Source organism: Parambassis ranga, chromosome 15 (genome assembly GCF_900634625.1).
Source record: "Parambassis ranga chromosome 15, fParRan2.1, whole genome shotgun sequence".
Taxonomy (NCBI): Eukaryota; Metazoa; Chordata; class Actinopteri; family Ambassidae; genus Parambassis; species Parambassis ranga.
In genome coordinates this window covers 5,117,101-5,140,015 of record NC_041035.1, presented here as the reverse complement: position 1 = coordinate 5,140,015, position 22,915 = coordinate 5,117,101, and the positions used below count along the sequence as shown (strand labels likewise).

Below are 22,915 nucleotides of genomic sequence, written 5' to 3'. Positions count from 1 at the left end.
GAGGAGAGACAGACAAACAGGATGACACCAACAGGTCCTCCATCTTACTCTGCAGCAGTACACTAAAAAAAAAGGATCACAGAACTCACTGCTCTCAGAATGGACACAGCCTCCTTGCTGAGCCAGACTGGATAGAGGACATCGTCATGGAGGATGGACTCAAACAGGTCGTCTTCGTTATCGGCTTCAAACGGCGGCTGTCCAGCCATCATCTCATACATCAGCACGCCCAGAGCCCACCAGTCCACTGACGGGCCGTAATCCAGCTCCTGAAGGATCTGCACACATACAAAAGGGACAGATTTCAGAATAATTAGTGGTGATCTGAGGCTGGAGTCTATTGATCCAGATGTTCCTGGATCTTTTTAAGATTTCTGTGTGTGTTTTTTGGGGAATTGCCTCAGGTGCTATGTAGTCTGGCGTCCCACAGAAGGTGGTGGTGGTGACTCCATTCAGGATTCCCTCCTTGCACATGCCGAAGTCTGCCAGCTTACAGTGACCCTCAGCATCCAACAAGATGTTGTCCAGCTTCAAGTCTCTGCAGAGAGGGGACACGGCGCAGGTTAATGAGGGCAGACAAATTTAATTTAAAGATCAAATGTCAGTGAAAATGTGAGTACAGTAAAAGTTACATATACAGAACAGGGGATGATAGGGGACCAGACCTGCTGAGAGAAAGTCAAAGGAAGGGAGAGAGAGAGAGAGGGAACAAGCGAGAGCACAGAGAGAGATAAGAGCAGCGCTGTTGAAAGACGACAGGGTTGGTCATGAATGCAGCCGCTCTAGGCTTGATGGTTGATCGCTACAAAAATGTCAACATCTCCCCGATGCAGCCATTCAGCTCGAGGTGTTTTCAAAACTACAGCCGCCCTGACAAGCCGGAGAGGAGACAGAGCGTGCGTGTTTCTGAAGCTAGTGTACTGTTTTCATAAGCCCCAAAAAATAATAATAAAAAAAAGGCTGTTTCACAATCCTGCCCCGAGAGCGGCTGTGATTTGCTGTTGAAAAGTTTGTTCTTTTCCGTCCCATCATGTAAGGTCGGGCTTACATGAAAACATGAAAACAAGGGGAGGTAAATGTGGATGATGCGCTGATTAAGCACAACACAAACAAATTCACTCTATCAATATCAATGCATTATATAATGAATAAAAAAGTGGAGTTTTAACTTTAAAAATAGAAACTTCTTTGAAGATTTGAGACATGAAGCTAATGTGGAATCAACAAAAAATAAAAATGCAGTTCCTTAAATGACCACTTGAGGCTTGCTCCACCTCTATGTTACAATGTCTCTCCATTTTAAAGCAGAAATCCAGGTTTGTTTACCTTTATTCAGAGTAGATGTGCTTGACATACTTAATCCTAATTTAATCTGACTCCAATCTGACTGCAGTTTAATGTCATTTAACTGTCTAGTGTCTGATTGAACAGTTCTCCGGGGTTACAGGTATTTGGATCATGTGCAAACCGAATCCATGAATGGTATGCTAATGTCCCTGAACTGTCAAGTAAAAAATAACATGTCAGTGGCAGCGGAGCTTGACAGCTGGCATTCAGCCAGATTTTTACTTACTTAATGGTTCAAGCTGAGGTCACAAAAGGGAAAAAAATCCCCCAAATTATCACTGATGCTGAGTTTCTATGTCACATCGCCAAAGTAAGTGACGTATATAAGCAAAATCCCTGATTGGGGCTAATTACATTTTCTCATTCCAAGAAATCCGTTTTCAGTATGTTCACGTTGGCTGTTTGCTGACGTATGTTTGCTTTCATTTCTCTAGACTCCAAAACTCTGCTCGCTTTTTTTTTGCTGCCCAAAACAACAGCAGTCTTGTGCGGCTAAGCAGCTGGGGACTGTGCCTTGCTAAAAGGCACATTGACATTAGAGAGAGAGCAGTACTTGTTCTGTATTTCCCCAGATGAAAAATTAAACTGCCGCCTGTTTGCATATCTCACCTCCAGGCGTCTCCCAGCACATTAGGTCTGAGCCGCACACGCCTGCAGCGGGCCAGATAGGTAGCGTTTTGAATTTAATAGGTTTGTGATTGGATTTAAATGGCTGCTGACATTAATCTTTGTATTACATATCACCTGGTGGCAGGAAAATGTAATAGTGAGCGGTGTGTTCAGCTGCACTAATGGAATGATATTTATTTATGTAAAATTGTTCTGTAGGATAAGAAGTGTGTGTCAACAAGAGCTAATCATAATGCTGCAAACCTGAAAAAAATGGGTAGATAACATATCATTAATTCAGCTCAGACTTATTGCAGAATAATTCAATTTGCTTTCTTTGCCAGGACTGTTGACAGGATTATTAAATGTTCAGTTTTGTTAACTTTCTCATTTCCAGGCACTTCAAAGCCTACTAATTCATGAAGTGGCAAACGTTCGTTTGTTTAATTATGATATATGAAAGGTAATAATAATAATAATAATAATTGTGGGAGGTGAATGCTTATATGCTGAATCACTATGGACACAGTGTCCCCTATAGGTTTACATTGAGCCAGTATGAGTAACCTGTCGGAGGCTCTGCTGTGTGGCAGCTTCACAGCATCAGAGCTCCATGAGAGGAGACGGGCAGTTGTGGAAGCAATTATGATGATGATGATGATTAGGGCCCGAGCACTGAGTGGTGCGAAGGCTCTATTGTAATCGTAATTATTATTATTATTATTACATTTGAATGGCAGGTTGATGTTGTCTCAGATCTGTCCATGACATCAGCCTCACTCACTCTCTGCCTTTTTACTATTATCTGGATTAAGCTAAAGCAAAATGTTACACAGTGTAGAATATAGCTACTTTAACGAAGCATCCAAGCTGCAGACTGCACAGGAACAATGAAATGCCAGCATAAATGTCAGGATATTATCACAGCGCCAGGTCAAGGCCACTGAAAGCCATGTTCAGTTTAGGTATCTGAGCTGTTTTGCAAATTATGTCATCCCGGTTGTTAATTTGTGTTTGAGAGCAAGAAGCTTTAATATTTCTCAATAAACAGGAGCTGCTCTGCCTGCACACTCACACACACAGACACACACAGACAGAAAAGGCAATCAGGCCCAATTGAGAGCATTTCCTGTGCTTCATGTTAATCTTGAGTGATTTTTTCCATTACGTCCTGAGCAGCAACCCCTGTGCTCTGTGACAGCTAACCCCCTCTCTCTTACCCCCATCCGTCCATCCTCTCTCTCTCTTCTGTGCGACTTTATGTTCCAAACACACACACACACACACACACACACATCTGGCCGAATATACAAACATGCACAAACTGGTATATTTATCTGTGTGGAGTCACAGCATGTGACACAGGACGGGAGGATAAGTGAATCAATAAACTAGAAGATTAAATTAATTTTAAAAATAAAGTTCTTTTGAGCATTGTTCCTGTCAACGAGTGTGGGTTTTCCCACTTCAATGGTAGATTGTAGAATAGATTTCAAAGCTGGGGTCTTGTTTTCATAGATTTATAGTCTGTATCACTTTAACTTACTGTAAATGAAACGATGTTTATCAGGCCTCATCTTTGTCTCAACAAACATATATATATATATATATATATATGCAATATTAGGATAATAAAATAATCACATGTAGACATGTTTTGCGTGGGGTAGGCTGAATTCATCCCTGTATCTGTTGGTTTAGTTGGATTAAGGAGCAAAAAAAGGCCACAAAACACATTACTCATCAGCACCAGCCTCAGCACTAACTACCTATGACAGCCTGAGCGATGATGTTTTACTGTTATGTGTTTACACAGACATATACCTGCCCTTAAACTGGTCTCAACCTGCTCTGTCAGTAGTATCACTTCCAAACATCACCTTCCATTTGGTCACATAACCAAAGCTGAAGAGAAGGGAAAAGCATGCCGCGGTCTAAAAATGTCAGGAGAAAGAGCGAGCATCAGACGAATGGTGGTGGTGGTGGGGGGGCAGAGAGGTGAAGGGAGTGGAGTGGGGGGGGGCGTAATGTTCCCAAAAGTTGGGACATAATGTTCCCAAAACATTTGTTGTTCATCTTCCTCTGGTCAGGGGGAAGAGGGAGGGGGAGGAGGGGAGGATCAGGTAGCTCTCTCAACTCAGTCATCATTATTTAACGTATGTGTGGGTGTGTGTGTGTGTGTGTGTGTGTGTGTGTGTGTGTGTCCTTGCCAGCCTCTAACAGTAATATTCACTATAAAAACAGCATGACTGAGAAAACACAGCTGAGAAACGGCACCATTAATCTTCATTTATTTCAAAGCCCCACAGTGAGAGCTGTGTACAGGCGGCCTGACCACTTCAACTCCTTCAAAATAAAAGCAAACTTGCAATAATAGTTTATAAGAGCTTTTCAATCTTCTTTCAAATCTCTTTAAAAAAAGCGATAAAGTGATTCTTTTGCTACAAAACTTCCACCACTCACCATCTATGATGTGAGTGTTTGATAGTCAGAGACTGACTCTGGGTGTGGTATCACTTTAAAACTTCATTATCAGGCCAAAAGCAACAACTCCTGGCTCCTGGCATTAACCTTGATGACTGATATTTGGATTTTATTGTGCCAACCATAAAAAAAAAAAAAAAAAACAACACATAGGACACATTGACACAGTTGGCTTTTTTATGATTATACTCTCCCCTTCATTAATAAAACCATTGTAAGACAAACTGTGTGAAACAATGAGTCCTGGTCCAGCAGGCACCAGCCCGGCTGTGCAGTTGTTTGTCTGAGATCACGTATACAAAAACAACTACAGCGGACCGATTTATGAAAAAAAAAATGTCCATCTGCATTTCACATATTCTGTTTATACATTATGGAAATGCGTCACATAAGCATTTCATCCTGCCTTAATGTTTTAGTTAGTTTAGGCTTCACACTATTTATGATGTGATTTAAGCTTTTTGTCTGTGTGCATGTTAGGGTTACACTCATCATGTGAGTGAGTCTAAACCTTTAGGCTGAAAATGTCTCACAAGGTACTCCGAAGATGTTAAGTTATGGAAAAAATGCTTGTTGTGAGATGAACGTGACCCTGACCTTTGACCCTATGATCCCCCAATACCTCACCCTTGGGTCAAAACACATCTATTTAGGCATTTTTGAGATATTAGCTGTTGTGATGCTTTTGAAGACCAATTATGTCACAGTAGCATGCCGACTCCGTCAAACCCAGCTGACTAACAAGTCCTTTATGAACCTTTAAATGTCAGCTTCCAAAGGCTCTTGGGCAACAGAAGAAGTGTGTTGTGATTGACACGAAAATCCCCCACAGAGCAGACAGCCCCATTTATCAACAGTGATCCTTTGAAGAATGCGGTCTCTTTATTTGGGTCATAGCTATTATGTGTGTGCCAGTTGACGGATTGCATTCTCTGAAGGGTGTGGTCAACCGAGGTCTGTGCTCCATAGACTGCAGGCGTAGTCCACAAAGGTTGCACCAACCGCTGTTAAAATAGGATGGCCTGCTCTGAGGAGGACTTCCTGTTTATTGTTAAATGGTGCTCCCATCGCCTAGCAACCTGCAGTTGATATTAACGTTCAAAAGTTTACTCTATCGGCCATTAAAGCTCAGTTTGAGTCTGCTGTTAAAAGAATCCAACGCCACCGCAATGAATCCTGGGATATGTTGGGCCACCAAGGATCCACCTCATGCATCCTTCCTTACCAGTTAAAAGACGGACCCTTTTGTCTACTGCATTTGAAGCCTTACTGCACCATTGTAATACAATCGGCCTAAAAATGTGTCCTTTGAAGGATGCTGCCCGGGATTGTATTTAGAGAAATGGAACAAAACCATTGACAGTAAAAACTATGAACAGAGCTTCCGTGATGTCACCCTTTTGTTTCTGAAGAGCCGTTTTGAGGCTCGGTGGGAGGCTCCGGGACGCTCTGACCGCCGCCATGTTGGCAGCGTCACGTCCGCCAAAACTCCAAATATGGACAAAGAGGGGGAGCATGAGTGGAGTTTAGGGGGGCGGGCGATCGTGAAAGCAGGAAACTCGCGCTGTGATGCGCCAACCGCCTGTCGCTCAAGCGGCAACGCCCATAATTATGGGTAATTTTGTGTCAGAATATAATTAAAAACGAGTGGGTGGTAAAAAAATATTCACCCCTTGTACAATTGACACTAGAAGAGAACCTATCATTTGAGACCAGAATGTTTTTTGTGCCAGGCTGTAAACATGTTCATTTCTGCTGTGAAGTTGGACATTTTAACATGGAAGTCTATGGTAAATGACTCGCTTCTGGAGCCAGCCCCCAGTGGTTGTGGCGTGAACTACAAGTTTTGACACTTCCGCATGGGCTTCAAGACTGAGCCCCGAAGGTTGCTGCTTGAATAAAACCCAAGGTCACGATGACTTTTGACCTTTAATATTCAAGTTTAAAACAAAAAAAATCACAAAAATGTGAAGTTGCAGTGACCCCCCCCCCCCTTCCCCCACTTGTACCAAATATGAGAAAGTTTCCATCAAGTCGAAGATATTACATTCACAAGAATGCTACAGAATGACAAAGACACAATGGCAACACACACTATTCAACAAAAACTCAGAATGTTTGAATTTAAATTAAAATGTTCTACATCAGACTTTATCATTGTTTATTTATTTCATCACAATTGTAATGTTGCAAATGTATAATAAACAATGTTTGAGGCTTTTCAATCTGCCATTTTTCAGGAAGGCCAACTTATTGTTTCCAGCAGCTGCATTACAGAGGGATAAACACTTCCCCTGCAGAAAGGCCCTTCACTTTGACAGCTCCTTAGCGTTAGTGTTTAGCAACCTAATACTGCTCCTGATCATAATTCATGCTGTCGGAAAAACAAACCAATGAAAACACACCTGGCAGTATTGAGATCAGATAAAACACAATGAGACTTTATTAAACCCTCTGGGGTAAATAAGTCATTGGAGCAAGAAAACAACAGCAGTAATGAGAACTGAGCAGGTTTAAAGCACAATGTGACTGATTACTGACTTAAAATATGATTCAGATTTATTAATTATAAGTGAGTCATAGCAGATGTAACACTTCTTCTACCATGTAGGACAGATCTGATGACAGACTATAGCAGTCAGCCCCCAGACTCACACACACACACACACACACTATACAGGGTTCAACGGCCAAAACAAGCCCATCTCACATCAATGCAAAGCTTCTGTTTCTATTTTCATGCAACCACAAAGAGACGTACCCATGCTCACTGTCAATACAGAGGATTCAGAGTTTGATGGTAGCCACTTCATTACATACACTATTCAGGGCCTGAACTGTGGGAGGGCCCTCACATTATGACCTGCCTGTTCGTGGCAGTAATTCACACATGAGGTGAACTCCGGACATTGCCCAGGTTTTAACCCTGTCTCCGTCTGAACGCAAATGTCTGATTCAGACACATTAAACATTAACCAGTCATTAAGCTCTTAAATGCAAAGTCTGGATAAAGTCTGATGTGTGAAAGCAACAGTGGATTCACAGTGAACATGTAGGTGTGCTAACGTTATTATTTTCTACTGACCGCTACACAGTTTTTCTTCATTTCCCCACTGGGATTAATAAAGTTAATCTTAATCCACACTTTCCACACTTTTTTTTTTAAATATTATAATATTTTAAATATATTGGAGACATGTTTAAATACATGCAGCTTGGTGCACATGAGGGATTATACCTGACAAGTCCTCATCCTGCTTTGCACTCTGCTCTGAGGCTCCTTCCCTCACCAGCCTCATGCTGTGAGTGTGAATCACACAGTGACATGATACTGTAACCAGAGTTCATGTGTGAAACTGTCAGCATTTGCAAGACACTCAGTGGTGATATTAGGGAAGATTAGCAGCATTTTAGCAGCAGTGTTTACTCTGATAAGTGTGTGTAACAGTATAAAACATGAGGCCCAAAGGAGTTAAGACTCTTCCCACCCTCAATGGTTGCCAGCTCGACTATGTTGTGGAAGCGAAGGAGAACTTTACACAGCCTGTGTATTGTTTATTTTTCATTAATCCCTACTATAGTGTTATCAGAAGGTTCATTTATTTATGTTTATTGGGTTAATTAAATAATAATAATAATTTTGTTTTTCATGTGTGACAAAATGAAGAAAAGTGAGATTGTTTTTGAGATTATTTCTATTTTTTTGTGCAATTTAGGTCAGATTTTTGTTATTCTGGTCTGTTATGTTGCTGTGATGAGTGATCTGCATGTCCACAGATGTGCGACTCTTCACATGTTTTAAATACCTCGGAGATGAATGGATGGAACAAGTGTAAGCAAACACGTAAGTTAAGGATTTAAACACAACCACGTAAACAGCCTGAACAATCCTCCCTCCTAACACGGTACAGATGATGTGGCATAAACACACACTAACAAAGTCGCACAGGTTGCATGACGAGAGAGTCCAAACAGCAAATTACAGCTCACATTCACGCAGAGTAACCACCGGAAAGAAGAACACAGTATTCTTCCAACGCAGTTATTTTTGGAGCCCTAACACTGTGCACTGAGCCTCCATCCATCACAATGGTGTTATGATTCGAGCTGCGCGTTGCTTTTGTGGGAGCAGCTGTGTGTTTGCTAATGGTTGACAATGATATTATGACTAAAGGGGGGGGGGTGCAGAGATAGTACCTGACGTGGAAGGATGGTGAGGTAAGACAGATGATCGCAGAGTACTTCCAGGGTCAAAGATTTTGAGTTACATAACCAAAGAAAATATTTAATCTGAACAAAATGTTTTTTTTTCCCCCATTGTGATTGAAGACAAGAACATTTCGTGACAAACATCACTTTGCCTTCTAATTTTCAATCTCTCCGCCAGTTTTGAGACAATTCAAAACAACATCTGTATGACTTCTGGATGGTCAGAAGTAACTCCCTGTTTTGCGGGATTATAATCCTTTGCGGTAAGATTAAACACATAAACACTACCTAACCATGACTGACTGCACAAACCATGACACACGCTTCAGGACATGAACACGTAGACCTTTGTGTGTCTCAGAAAGCTCAGGAGGTGACAGCTGCTTAAGTGTGTAACATGCAGGTAGACGTGCATGTTTTTAAGTTCATGGCTTCTGCAGATTCTTCATATTGAAAGTGTTTTAATGTCTTTCTACATTAACGCCTTGACTTTGTGTTTTCAGGAATTCTCTTACATGTCCTGTAATGGAGACGCATACCTCAGTTGGAAGCAGTAAATCAAATAAGCAGCATGCTTCACAGTATATCAGGTGATTAAAGGGGAGAGGATGACTTAACACTTGTCCTATAACTTAAAATAAATATGAATACAAGCTGCAAGTTTTTGTTTTTTTAACACTGTGAGCACTGTTACCTGTAAATGACTCCGTGTCGGTGCAGGAACATCAAAGCAGACGTCACCTCAGAGGCGTAAAAACGAGAACGCGCCTCGTCGAACTTCCTCGATCGCTGGATCTGGAACATCAGGTCGCCTCCGTTAACATACTCCATCACGAAGAACAACCGGTCCTGCAGAAAAGAGGGCAAAAAAACAAAGTCACAGGGAGGCTAATATTTTTAAATCGCTGTTTTAATTAAAACTTAAAAAGTTTTTTATAATTTACTAAAAATGACTTTCATCAACATTTGATTAAATTCTTTGAATTCCCTCGGTGTAAAGAACACAAACTAGATTGCTATGCGACAAGCGCTAATTGTCTGCACTTCCATATGACCCCTTCCTGTGACACACACACACACACACACACACACACACACAGTCAAAAAAACACAAAACACACACAACTGCTGTACACCGCGCCCTCTGAGCTCTATTCTCTTGGTACTGAAAATGGGCTCCCGGGGAAAACGCGGCCCCCTTCCTGAATTCCAGCTCGCTTTCTTCATATAGGAAAAGGGAGAAGGGGAGGGAGGCTGTGTGATATACAGAGCCGCATATAAAAGGAACCAGGCTGAGTCCATCAGTACCATTGTGTGAGCCATTGCATCACATGTATAGACCACACATGTGGTCCGCCATGTTTGGCCTCTGTATGTTAAAGGAAGTGTGTGACGTGTACACCAACAGCTCCATTGGTGTTAGTCTACCTATGTATTTCTCAAAACAGACACTGTCTGTCTTCACACTGTCTTTAAACAGGAAATTTATCATATGTCTGCACCTTTTTTCTTTAGCGGAGAATAATATCATCAGAGATGACTAATAGTAAACCACGGACTCTGATGTCAAATGATTTCCTTCCATGGATCTGCAAATTTCAGAGCTATAAATGAAAAAAAATGTTTGGCAAAATGTTGTTTAATGGTTTAATTTTTGGCAAATTTTATATTGAGACTAACATTTTTATTATGTATATTTATGGCTGTGATGCTGCTGTTTGTTGTTATTATTATTATGTTTATATTATTTTTGACCACTGCAAATTTAAGGGTGCTATAAATGACCTTGTTCAGTTAGACGTATAATTAAAGTTGATCCAGCTGTGGCAGCTGGAGGTCAGCGTGTCTGATGTCACTGCTTTCACACTGAGTATTTTTAAAGCTGACCTCAAGGCCCTATTCTCCCCTCTGGTGTCAGCTCTGAGGGGCCTCAGGATCACATCTTACATAAATCCCCCCACCGCTCCACCTCGGACTAGATTTTTTTTTTTCCCCTCCCTCCGCTCCTCCTGAAAGCGACTTTAAACAGGATGTCGAAATAGTTTGTTTAAATGTACCCAGAGTCCCGGCTGGTCCCACCCAATCAAACATGAATAAACATTTCCTGAGTGTAATTACAAATGTACAGATACTGGCTTCCCACTGCACACACACACACGTTGTGTTCTATAGGCACACAGCCAGATGATCCTCAACCCACACACAGACACACAATAACGTCTTGATGCTTATCAGACCATTGTGTGTACGTGTGTCTAATGTTGTGTGTTCAGTTCAACATGCGCCCTCTCTATGCCACGCTGCTGGAATGCACCGTATGTAGAACAAGCTTTAACTTGCATCTTGTATAAGCCATTAAGTCACACTGCCTTCAATTTTACACACACACACACACACACACACACACACATACACACAGAAAAACAATGCAGGCTTATCTTTGTCAGAAGAACCTCAAATTACCCAATGAAGCAATCAAACCCACAGGAAAACTACAAGATGAAGTACTTGTACCAGACAAGTGTCAGCTGGACAATGTAAAGCAGGATCGAAAGTAAACTTATGATCGACTGTAATTATACATATGGTACGAATTAGGGGGAGGTTCATTCTTCAAGGTCAGTTCAGGAACAGAAGAAAAAAAGATGAAACGGACAAAGAAGATGACAACAAAAAGAGAAAAGAGCTTAGAAATGTATTTTTTAACATGGTCCCCAGCTATGTATTTACACACACAGACCAGCAGTTGTGGTATACATCCCTGTCTGTTGGTTGCTGCGCTATGTATTGTTGCACCTCTGAGCGGCATCACAGTTACACGCTAGTAAACAGTTCAATGGAATTAAGAGGGCCGCTACATACCGCAGATTATATGTAAAAGTGCCCACTGATTTGAACACTGGGTGTTTCCACAGTTTGGATTGTTCTGGTTGAAAACAGTGGACTCAAACTGCAGGAAGTTTCTCAGGATCCGCCTCAGAATGGTTTTCCAGTGGTCTCAGGTCACCTTGGTCATTTGGTGGCTGGTTATATTAGTCCTTGCCAGGGTTCTTATCAGCATTTGGTGACTTGCTTTTCCAGATCAGGGAGCATCTTCCAGGCTATCTCTGCTACATTTGATGATGCTTGTAAGAATTAACACAATTCATCTTCTGCTTTAGGCCTTTAAAGTCATCAGCCCTCATATGTATCCACGTTGTCCTTAAAACATGAGGTCCCGATCAAATGAATCTAAGGGCTGGAGAACTTTGAGTGAAGGCATTTGAATGATTTCCTTCAGTAAATCTGTGTTTGATTTTATGTGATTGCTTCTCCACACCTCCAATAAATACACTCATCCATATCAGGCGAGAGCGGGAACAAAAAAAACAACAGGTGGGGTTTGAACTTTTGTCCGTGTACAAAAATGAAAAAAAAAAAAAAGAAGAGAGAGAATTGCTGCCTTTTTTTCCTCGGAACATTATGAGCCATTACTGTTTGGCTGCTAGTCATTACCACACAGAAGCGACCAGTACAGATGCACTGAGTGATTTCACAGAGCCAGAATTTGTTTGTGGCTTTTTTAAATCTGTCTAATCACTGATTTCATAATGTGGCATGGACGCTGTGACTGTTCTCAATGGAATCACTGACTGTCATTTCTCATTGAATCTCATTTCCCCACACTGTAGCTCCATCAAGAAGGTTTGTTGTTAAATTGAGTGTCATTGTACAGAGCAGCCACTCACTGCTGAACATATAGAAGCCAAACATTTGCTTTATGGTGGACCGAAACAACTTTCAAAGGAATCAGGTGCAAAAATGATAAATTATACAAACACATTTGTATCCAGATACAGTGACCTCTACAGGACATACTGTATGTTGTTATGGAGACACAGAGCTACTCTCAGCAGATAATCTACAGCCGACCTTTAAGGTAATTCGAATGACATTTGCTGCACATATGCTGTCTGTGACCACATGTTTAGGTCAAAATCTGCAGCTGGGTCAGGACTTGCACAAATCCATCTCGCTAAGCTCTGTACTTTTGAGCAATCCGTGTCCTGTGAAGAGCTGCTGCACTTAGTGCGGTATTTTAGGTGGGGCGACAAAAGGCACGTTTTACTTTTGTACTCATTTTTCACACAAATATGTGTTTTGACATGCTAAACTCTGCTTCTAACAGCAGCATGTTACTTATTTCCCAGCTCATTATTCTTTTAAAAGCACTTATCATTTACAAACAATGCACGAGAATATCAGCAGATATCGACCCTAAAATGAAAGTCACTCCGATGGACAGATGTACATCTGCACATATATATGTAATATTTAAAGCAAAAGTGTAAAATACATCTTGATAAAAACAAACAATATGTCATCAATTAAAAAAAAACAGATTAAATCACAACAAACCGCCTCTCTGATGGTCAGGTTTAGGTAGGTTTAGGCTGTAAGGAATGCATTACGTCAATAAGGGTCCTCCCAAGTATACAGTTACAAAAGTGTTTGTGTATGCTCGAACTGCAACCCAAGAACAGCAAGCACACCGGCTACTAATGACTGTAGTTTTGAAAAGAACAACTCTGCACTCCTGAAGACTGACACATATTTGGATGGTTATCTAAATGTGCAGTGTGTGTTTATTGTTCTCTCATGTTCATTGTTCTTCATGGTCTGTGACAGAGGTTAAATGTATGCTGTGGGCTGCTGGTTCTACCACAGAATATCTTCTTACCCATAAAAACAGAAAGAAAGAAAAATTTTCATTGGTGAAGAAACAACTTGGTAAGTGAGTCGTTCATCTTGAAGAAAAACAGACTTCCAGGAAAGTCAGGTCCCTATAAAGGCATGATGAAGTGGAGTCTGTTTGTGTGAATTTATGTAACAAAAATGGGTAGATGGCTGTCTTGATATTTTTTTTTTTGCACAAAACAAGAAGTGTGTACAGGTTCTAACGTCTCTTAGCAACAGACAAGGGCCAAATAAGAGATAGGATGGAAAGAGAGAAGAGAAGAAGAAGAAGAGAAGGAGGAGATGAAGTGTGAGGTTTTGTTTTCCTTCAGTTGAGCGGACTGAGGGAAAGAAACAAGTGTGACGTCAGTATTAAACCTCTTACTGCTTGGACCTGACAAAATGTTCTAAGTTTCAAATAAATGCTCTTATTTTGAAGGCAGTACAAGAAGTACAAAAACACACACACTGATATAATTATACTGCTGAGGCGATAAAGGCTGAGCCTTAAATACATTACAAAACAGAAAGAGCTTAAATGGCGTCACTGCTCTGCAGAGTTTCATGATGTTTCAGCTGATTCAGCTAAAAGCTCAGAAGAAATCCCCTTCACATATGGCCGTGCCATTCTCTTGTGTTTATGTGTACCGGTACATTTGTGTGAGTTTCTTTGAGAGGACTTAGATGTGTATTTTTGCGTTACCTGAGCTGTAGGGGGCAGCGTTCAGCTTGACTGAGAACTTTTACATTAGAGAAAGTGGAAGCAGTAGGAGAGAAGAAGAAGATGAAAAAGAAGATTTCCATCAAGGTTAAAGGTTAAATTCGTCAGGCTGGAGTTGTGTGGATTTACTGCCAACTCATAGGGTCACAATTGGACTCGACTCATGTTAAATAGCCTCTATTACCATTATACAGGCAAATACAATGAGGAGCTGAATAGTGCTGCAGCTGAAGTGGCATTTGGAGATAATAAATAATGGAAAAGAATGATGACAATAAAAAAGTGCATCGACATAAAGGTAAATGAATAATAATTTAAAAAATAATAAAAAAAAATATAAAATATGCATTACACTATGAAGTATGTATTGTTCTGTATGGCAGATGGCCGACCTATTTAATAAAGATGCAGCAAGATATTTGTATATATTTTTTATTATTAATTTGATTATTTATATAAAGCCTGTGTGTTACTCCTCTGTGCCGCAGGGCTTCATGTTCCAGCTGTCCTCCTGCTGATCAGGACTACTCAGTATCAGATATTATGCACCTATTAAGTTACTGATTGAAACCTTAACTAGGAACAATGGTGAGAATGGACTTGAGAACGTGAGAAAAAGTTTCTGAAAACCTAGATGCATTATGGGTAAACAATATTTATATATAATATTTATTGTTTTTATATCACAGTATTACCCCGTTCACACTGGGGAAATAAATCTGGCTAAAGCAGGATTAGGGCCGCATCCAGATGTTTTTTTTCTGAGTGTGAACACCTAGAATCCGGCTGTATCCAGTTTGATTTCAATACACAATTCATGCGGGTAAAGTGCCTTGCCCAAGGGCACACAACAGTGACTAGGGAGGAGTTGGGATTGAACAACAACCCTGCCACTGAGCCACTGCTGCCCACAAATGTGTTAGGTTAATTGGGTACTCTAAATTAGCCATAAGTGTGAGTGTGAGCATGAATGGTTATGTGTCCCTGTGTATTTCATCTGTTCATCTGTTAATCTCAGGGTATACCCTGACAGCTGTGTATGTGTAGGATTGGCTCAAATGTGGCTCAGGACGTAGCGACACGCTACGTCTGGTTAGCGATGTGCTACTTCCAGTTCACGGGCCACGACACGGGACAAAAAAACCACGCGACGCATGCGCACACGCGGTCCTACCGTGGGCTGAAAGGACTCTGTATATCACGAGGCGCCACCTAGTGGTTTGGAGGGCCGCAAACAAGCCGGATTAAGCCGGATTGAGTGCGGATTGACTTTCTCCAGTGTGAACGGGGCCAATGTTGCTGAGGATCAGTTGTGTAGTTCCCACCTTTGATTTCAGACATGTGCATGAACCTTGTGACTCACAGCATCGTCCCGTGTCTGTCCTGATGTCTATCTGTCTTCCTATCTTCCTGTGTCGGTCCATCAGTCTCTCTCTGTTCTACGCACAGGAGAACAAAGCTTCATTAATGTACCTGTCTGGTTTCTGGCTGTCTCTGCTTTCTCTGATGTTCACCAATTACAGCTCATTAAAAACACTCCCTCTTCACCGTAATCTGTCCTGTTCTCTCTTTCTACCTTCTGCTTTCACCTCGTTTTATCATCTCTGCTTTTACTTTGTCCAAATTTAGCCGCATACCTCACAAGCACTAACAACAAGAACCTCTCTCTGCTCTCCTTGTTTTTTTTCTTCTTTATCCTCTCATCATCCTCATTTTTCTCCTCTCTCTATCTGCACTTCCTCGTCCACTTTCTTTCCTGACTTCACTTCCCTTCCCTGCCTGGCCTCAGTGTGAATGAGGCCCAGCGCTACTGTTGTATAATGTTATTTACATTTCTCTGTGGTAATTAGGCCGATAGGGGAACGGCTGTGATCCCACAGTCGATTAAGGAGAGAAAGAGGGAGGGAGGCGAGGCTGTAGGTAGAACACAGGTCACACAAAGTACAAAGACTCTTTTTAGTGTGATGATGTCGCCACGGTGCACTAAAGAACTCCTTGAAAGGGCGCTTTGACATAAGACGAATAAATTTGAATTAATTCTATTCAAATAAAAATGCTACAAATTTTATGAATTAATATCATAAATGAAAATTGTCCTTCAAACAAAACATAATTTATTTAATTTATTATCAGGACATTTTTTTTAAAGATTTTTTTGTTTATTTAGTCCATCCATCCATTTACAACATTTGCATTATCAGCTTTATTCTGTGATAATTGACAGGGTGAATGAAACTAATTATTAATAAAAAAAAAAATAAAAAAAAATAATGATCTTTGTAAATATACCAACCAAACATTTTATTATGCTATGTTTATTTATGCATAAATGATACTAATACATCATTTTCAATGATATATCAAATTATAAAAGAATAACAAATATTTTGTAGATCACTCCACTTAAATTGAAAAATTAAAAAATAGAAGTCACAAGCAATTAACTATAATTAATGTTTTATACACAATTCATGCGGGTAAAGTGCCTTGCCCAAGGACACACAACAGTGACTAGGGAGGAGTTGGGATTGAACAACAACCCTGCCACTGAGCCACTGCTGCCCACAAATGTGTTAATTGGGTACTCTAAATTAGCGTGTGAGTGTGAGCATGAATGGTTATGTGTCCCTGTGTATTTCATCTGTTCATCTGTTAATCTCAGGGTATACCCTGACAGCTGTGATAGACTCCTGCCTCTGTCACCCTGTACAGAACAAAGTAGCGTAAGAAGATGGATGCTTGTATTGTTTTGTATAAAAAATCTTAATGCACAAATAATGTCATTTTTCATCATCTGAACACACGTTTTCTGCATGGGAGGCCTGTGGGTAGAGGACGTCAAGGGACCTATAAACAGTCTGTGATTGGACAAGTAAAGATGAGTGGACATAGATTGTGTGGGTTCACAGGAAGAAAAGACAGAGAGAAAATATGTACATTGTTTGAGGGATGTTCTGCCATTATTATTTTGACGATTACAAGATGTCTCTAGCTGCTCGTGCTCCAGAGGTGGTGGTGTGTTCACTGTCCATGGTTAACATTGCATTTTATTGACTACAAAAACTAATACTTATGTGAGTACTTTATCAAACTATAGTGTATCATACAGAACCTCCGGAGCAGACTGAATAATCATCCTCTGGCCTATATACTGTCATGGCCAAGTGAGCTAATACATGAGCACATTGAGTGGATGTGGATCGGCCTGGCGACGGGCCGAGTGGGGCGTGCTTTATGTAAGAGGTGAAGTGTGACACACAATATGCATGTGTGGGTTTGTTTTTAGTAATAACATCAGATCCAAAGCAGTTAGTAACTGAAGAAGAAGAGCGAGAGGTGGTTGGTTGGAAGCAGGTGATGAAGGAGTGGTCACATAACATATGAAATACAAATCATGTCTGATAAGCATCAAAGCAGTTACATAAGTCAGCTCCTTTGTTTTGTCCAAGAACACACTCACAATCACCCCTGACTGCTGCAGGGCGTGTGTGTGTGTGTGTGTGTGTGTGTGTGTGTGTGTGTGTGTGTGTGTGTGTGTGTGTGTGTGTGTGTGTGTGTGTGTGTGCGTGTGTGTGTGTGTGTGTGTGTGTCAATAAGAAGCAGAAAGAGAAAATAATGAATTAAACATGGAGAGAGAAGGAAAACAAAATGTCTCAGAACACTGTCTCTTAAACAGGAATAAATACAGGAGACGCCATCATTAGAGTTCAGAGAAAACAAACAGACTGCCGTCAGTCCTCCTTCCTGACATCCCCAGCAGAATATGACTGTTCTGCTCAAATGTATTTACAAGACTGGCTGTGGTAGATCCCTCCCTGATTATCAGGGGTAGCAGGTAAATGTTTTTAAATTCAAAATAAAACTTTCAGGCTGAATGTAATTCATTCTCCACCTACTAAACAACTGTGTGGGGAGAAATAAGGGCAAAATCTTCCACTCAGAAACAAACAAAATGTGACACCATGTAACATCAGTAAGATTGAACCAAGTGGCAGGGTTAAAAAAAAATGAAGCCAATAGAAACATGTAGCCAGGCACGGCAGGCAACGTGAAGAAAAAAACAAAGCTTGATGTTGTTTGTGTCTGAATTCCCTAAGTTACACAACACACGTGTGCAGACTTCAGGTGAAAGGCCTTAAGTATAAGCACGTTACAGTACGAGTGGATTCCTTATGTGCATCCATCTGCTATTCATTTGGAGCAATAGAAGATGATTTTAACAACAGTCCTGTCTGTCACTCACACAAACAGCTCCACTGTACATCTGAGGTTATTATTAGAACAGCAGTTTTTGTATCATGTTTTAACATTTCTATGACAGTTAACTCACTTTTGGAGCCATGCCCCCAGAGGCCACAAGAGGAAGTTCTTATTTCATTTCTCTGCGTCTCTGGCTTCCTCTCCGTCTCTCTTCTCCTTCCTTTCAAACTTACTGCAGCTTGTTATTCTGTCTTTTAGCCTGTTTTCATGCAACATTCCTCCTCCTAATCTCCACCCCATCCTGAAGTCTCCACCGGTTGCTGCATCTACCCTCCTCTGGAAGATAAGTCTACATAGGCAACATACCTTGATGTTAGCGTATCATTTAATCTCTTCCATAGACTGTATATAAAGATGGATGACATGACAGCTGACAGAAGTGAGGCCAAAACATCTTGATGCGGTTAATCTGAGGGAGAGGTGTGAGCGATGGGATTGGGTGTTTTGGGCTGAACAGCAATAATGAGGCTTCACCTCTACTGCACAGACTTCTAACATGGCAGATCCCATAAGTGAGATGTTTTGTCAGAGCTGCATTATTTTTTATTTATAGTCCATGATCGCTCCTTGATTAAATGAAAAGATAAAAGTTTCTAGGCATATCATTTAAATTACACAGTGAAAAAGTAGACCACAGAACTACCAGTCCGATAAGTGGCCCCGTCATCCAACAAACATGTCTGAACTATGCATTGTTTGATTGAGTCATGTTTCTTTTTTTGGATAAACGGGGTTAATCCTTATCTTTAGATGAAAGAAGACATTTCAGTTTAATCTGGGAATTCAGCTGTGAGAAGAGTGACACACACTCTGATTTTAACACCAGCCTCCGCCAAAACATAGGTGAAAATATCAGATTTTCACCTATGGAAACTTCGCACAGTCCTTATCTAAAGATGCAGAGTTACATCTGTTCATTCAAAACAACAGTAAACCTAACAAAGCTGTCTTCAGGTAGTTCTCTTTGAGTGCAGCTTGCATTTTGTTCAGGTCTGAATCATCAAACACCTGTTTGGCTTCTCAGCACCGTCAGGCTCAAGTTGCAGTAAAAAGGACTTTGCACATCAGTGCGACATGTGACCCATTTCAGTTGGCAAGTTGTCAAACTGGAAGCAGCTCACACACACACCCTCCGCCTATATGTTTTCCACACAGGAACACTTATGCAACATGCGATAGACAAAACACACGGTGGTGTGGAAGGGCTGCCCTCTCAGCAGCGTTCCACCCACGGCTGCCCTCTTTGTGTGTCTGTCTATAGACTGATAAATAGGCTGAAAGTGGAGATGATGAAAGCAGAGCAGCGTGTGAAGGAGCAAGCAGGAAGACTGAAGTGAAGGGGACAAAATGCAGATCTTTCAATGAGCAGCCGGGCAGGTGCTTTGCTAATGACTTCAGTGTTTAAGCTGCTTGAGACGTTTTCTCCCACAGTACTCGCCTGCAGGGATACAGCTACAAAAATAAGGATCACTACAGTATTTCTATTATAGTTACCATTATTAAGAGCTGCCAAAATGTGTGCTGTAACTCTCTTAGAATTTACAGTATTTTATTAGTATATTCATTTTAGCCATTTTTATATCAGCGTGTACAGGTGGGTTAGGTGGGTGGGTCCACTCAATGAAATTAAGAAGGCTTTGTGTGACAAATTTAGAACATGAACACTAATATGTTTTGTCCATGTTGTGTCCTACGAAGGCACCAACTGTACATTGTCCAGGAGAAACTGAAGCAGCCTTTGACCTCAAATCATGTGGAGACCGCTCAGATTCATCATGGCTCAAAGTTGTTGTTTTTTTATGTTAAACACTTATGTTCTTGTTTAAAACAGATATATGTTAATCTGAGTTGTGGTGTAACAGATGTTTTGGAAGGTTTTTGTCTTTATGTGCTTGCATGTCTGAAATCTGCACAGCTGGAAGCCAGATTCATATTCTGTGTGATGCTGCCCTCTGGTGGTGCAAAGAGTGTCTGCATTGTGTGTGTTCATACCATTGACAGTAAAAACTATGGACAGAGCTTCCGTGGCACCACCCGTTTGTTTCTGAAGAGCCGTTTTGAGTCTCAGTGGAAGGTTCCGGGACGTGATGACCGCCGGCATGTTGGCAGCGTCACGTCAACTAAAACTCCGAATATGGACAAAGAGGGGGAGCACGAGCGGGGTTTAGGGGGGCGGGCGATCGTGGGAGCAGGAAACTCACGCTGTGATACGTCAACTGTCTGTCACTCAAGCGGCAACGCCCATAATTAGGCGTAATTTTAAGTCAGAATACAATTGAAACGAGTGAGTTGTAAAAAAATTCACCCCCCGTACAATTGACACTAGAAGAGAACCTATCATCTGAGACCAGAGTGGTTTTTTGTACCAGGCTGTAAACATGTTCTTTTCTGCTGTGAAATCGGCCATTTTAACATGGGAGTCTATGGGAAATTACTCGCTTTTGGAGCCAACCCCCAGCTGTTGCAGCGTGAATTACAAGTTTTGACACTTCCGCATGGGCTTCAACTTTGAGCCCCGAAGGTTGCTGCTTGGTTCATACCTCAGTCTGGAAGCAGCAGAAGAGCTGTGTCAGGTAGGGGTGTTTTCTGGCCAGTGCCAGAATCCGTTTCTCCGTCAGGGTGCAGTCCACGTCGTCGTCCTGCAGGATCACGTCCTTCTTCAGCACTTTGACAGCATAGACCTCGTCGCTGCCTTTCAGCTCCGCCAGCATCACCTGGTCACATGACATTGCAACACAGAATTGGTTTCTCTTGTTCCACTTCTATCCAATCTGACTAATTAAGTGACAAGTAGCTGAGTGTCCCACTCTCTATCTCACACACACTCACCTTCCCAAAGCTTCCTTTTCCCAGCACCTTGATGAACACAAAGTCATTCAAGTTCATCCTCTTGACCTGTGAAGCGCTGTGACCTTTGACCTCTCCGTTCTCTTGGCTTCCTGCACCTTTCACTGCGACGCTGCTGTCACCGCTTTCTCCGTGGGTGTCACCTGTTACCGCGGCAACAGAAGAGGGGGATGAGAGAGGATGTGTTTTGTGCTCCTCTCCGCGGTGGTCAAAGGACAGAGCCTTCCGGATGTTCTCCAGTTCCTTTGCATCTGTGAAAAAAACATTTTTAAAAACTGAGCTGCGGTGAACTTTGTTTGGTTTGCAGTTTATGTTCAGAGGTTTTCCTACCCTGGTCACACGGGGAGGTGGGGGCAGACTTTGAGCGATCGTCCTCCGTCTGAGGCGTTACTGATAGCGGCTGCTGAGGATCCTGAGCCTGAGGAAGCTAATCAAAGGAAACACACGAATCATCATCATCATCATCATCATCATCATCATCATGAGTTTCATTATTATCATAGTCAATACATTCTAGTCCATTAAAGTCCAAATGCAGAACAGCTAAAAACACTGCTCAAATAATAAAGGGAACACTGAAATAACCCATCCTAGATCTCAATGAATGAAATATTCCAGTTGAAAATCTTCATTCATTACATAGTGGAATATGTTGAGGACAAAATAACATAAAAATGATCAATGTAAATCAAAATTATTAACCCATGGAGGTCTGGATTTGGAACCATACTCAAAATGAAAGTGGAAAATCACATCACAAGCTTATCTGGCTTGAGTGGAAGTTCCTCAAGACAAGTCAGAATGAGGCTCAGTAGTGTGTGTGGCCTCCACGTGTGACCTTCCTACAACGCCTGGGCATGCTCCTGATGGGGCGTAGGATGTTGTCCTGAGGGATCTCCTCCCAGACCTGGATTAAAGCATCAGTCAACTCCTGGACAGTCTGTGGTGCAACATGGCAAATGTGCGAGGTCCGGGGAACGGGCAGGCCAGCCCATAGCATCAATGCCTTCATCATGCAGGAACTGCTGACACACTTCAGCCACATGGGGCCTAGCATTGTCATGCATCAGAAGGAACCCAGGGCCCACTGCACCAGCATATGGTCTCACAATGGCTAATGCATTAAGTGGTTTTAAGTGTTCCCTTTATTTTTTGAGCAGTGTATTTACTAAATGTCTGTCATGTGACTACTGGGCACAAATGACTTATTAAGGCCTTCCTAAAGAGAGCAGAAAGTGCAGATTGTTCTGTTAACATAAAAAACGCACACATTTTAAAGCCACTGATGATGTCTGGGGTTAACCGAGTTAAATATGGTTATAATTATTTAGACTCAAATATTTTTTGGTAGTTTATTCCTCCTTCTACACAGGAAAAAACCCCAGCACTCTAATTTGATTTTAAAAACTAATTGTATTACTTGAATAAAATATATAATTGTTCCAAGGCTCTTAGCATTTCTCAGTGGACTCTTCTGACCTTTTTTCGTCTCTGGGCGCTGTTGGAGATCTTGTCTGGCGTCACTCCGAGGTCAGACAGGACCTTAGCGATCCCTCTGGCGTCCACACCACAGTTTGGAGCTACGTTACTCTCACAGCGTCTGTGTACATTTACTTTACAAACTGACACACACACACACACACACACACACAAGGTCTTTCAGAACACTTGCATGCATTATGCAATGTATGTATAAAAACCCAAAGGTCCATTTGTATGTAC

At 41.5% G+C, this 22,915-nt stretch overlaps 1 protein-coding gene across 1 annotated transcript in view; it reads right to left on the bottom strand.

The window, feature by feature from the left end:
- LOC114446967 (protein kinase C epsilon type-like) overlaps window positions 1–22,915 on the bottom strand; it is a 50,640-nt gene that overhangs the window by 4,525 nt on the left and 23,200 nt on the right. The window contains exons 7-13 of the mRNA XM_028422888.1: window positions 22,673–22,815; window positions 21,524–21,620; window positions 21,176–21,444; window positions 20,887–21,060; window positions 9,344–9,498; window positions 400–538; window positions 90–278 (exon numbers count right to left, since the gene is read on the bottom strand). Coding sequence (XP_028278689.1) covers window positions 90–278; window positions 400–538; window positions 9,344–9,498; window positions 20,887–21,060; window positions 21,176–21,444; window positions 21,524–21,620; window positions 22,673–22,815 — 1,166 coding nt within the window. The remainder of the gene's footprint in view (window positions 1–89; window positions 279–399; window positions 539–9,343; window positions 9,499–20,886; window positions 21,061–21,175; window positions 21,445–21,523; window positions 21,621–22,672; window positions 22,816–22,915) is intronic.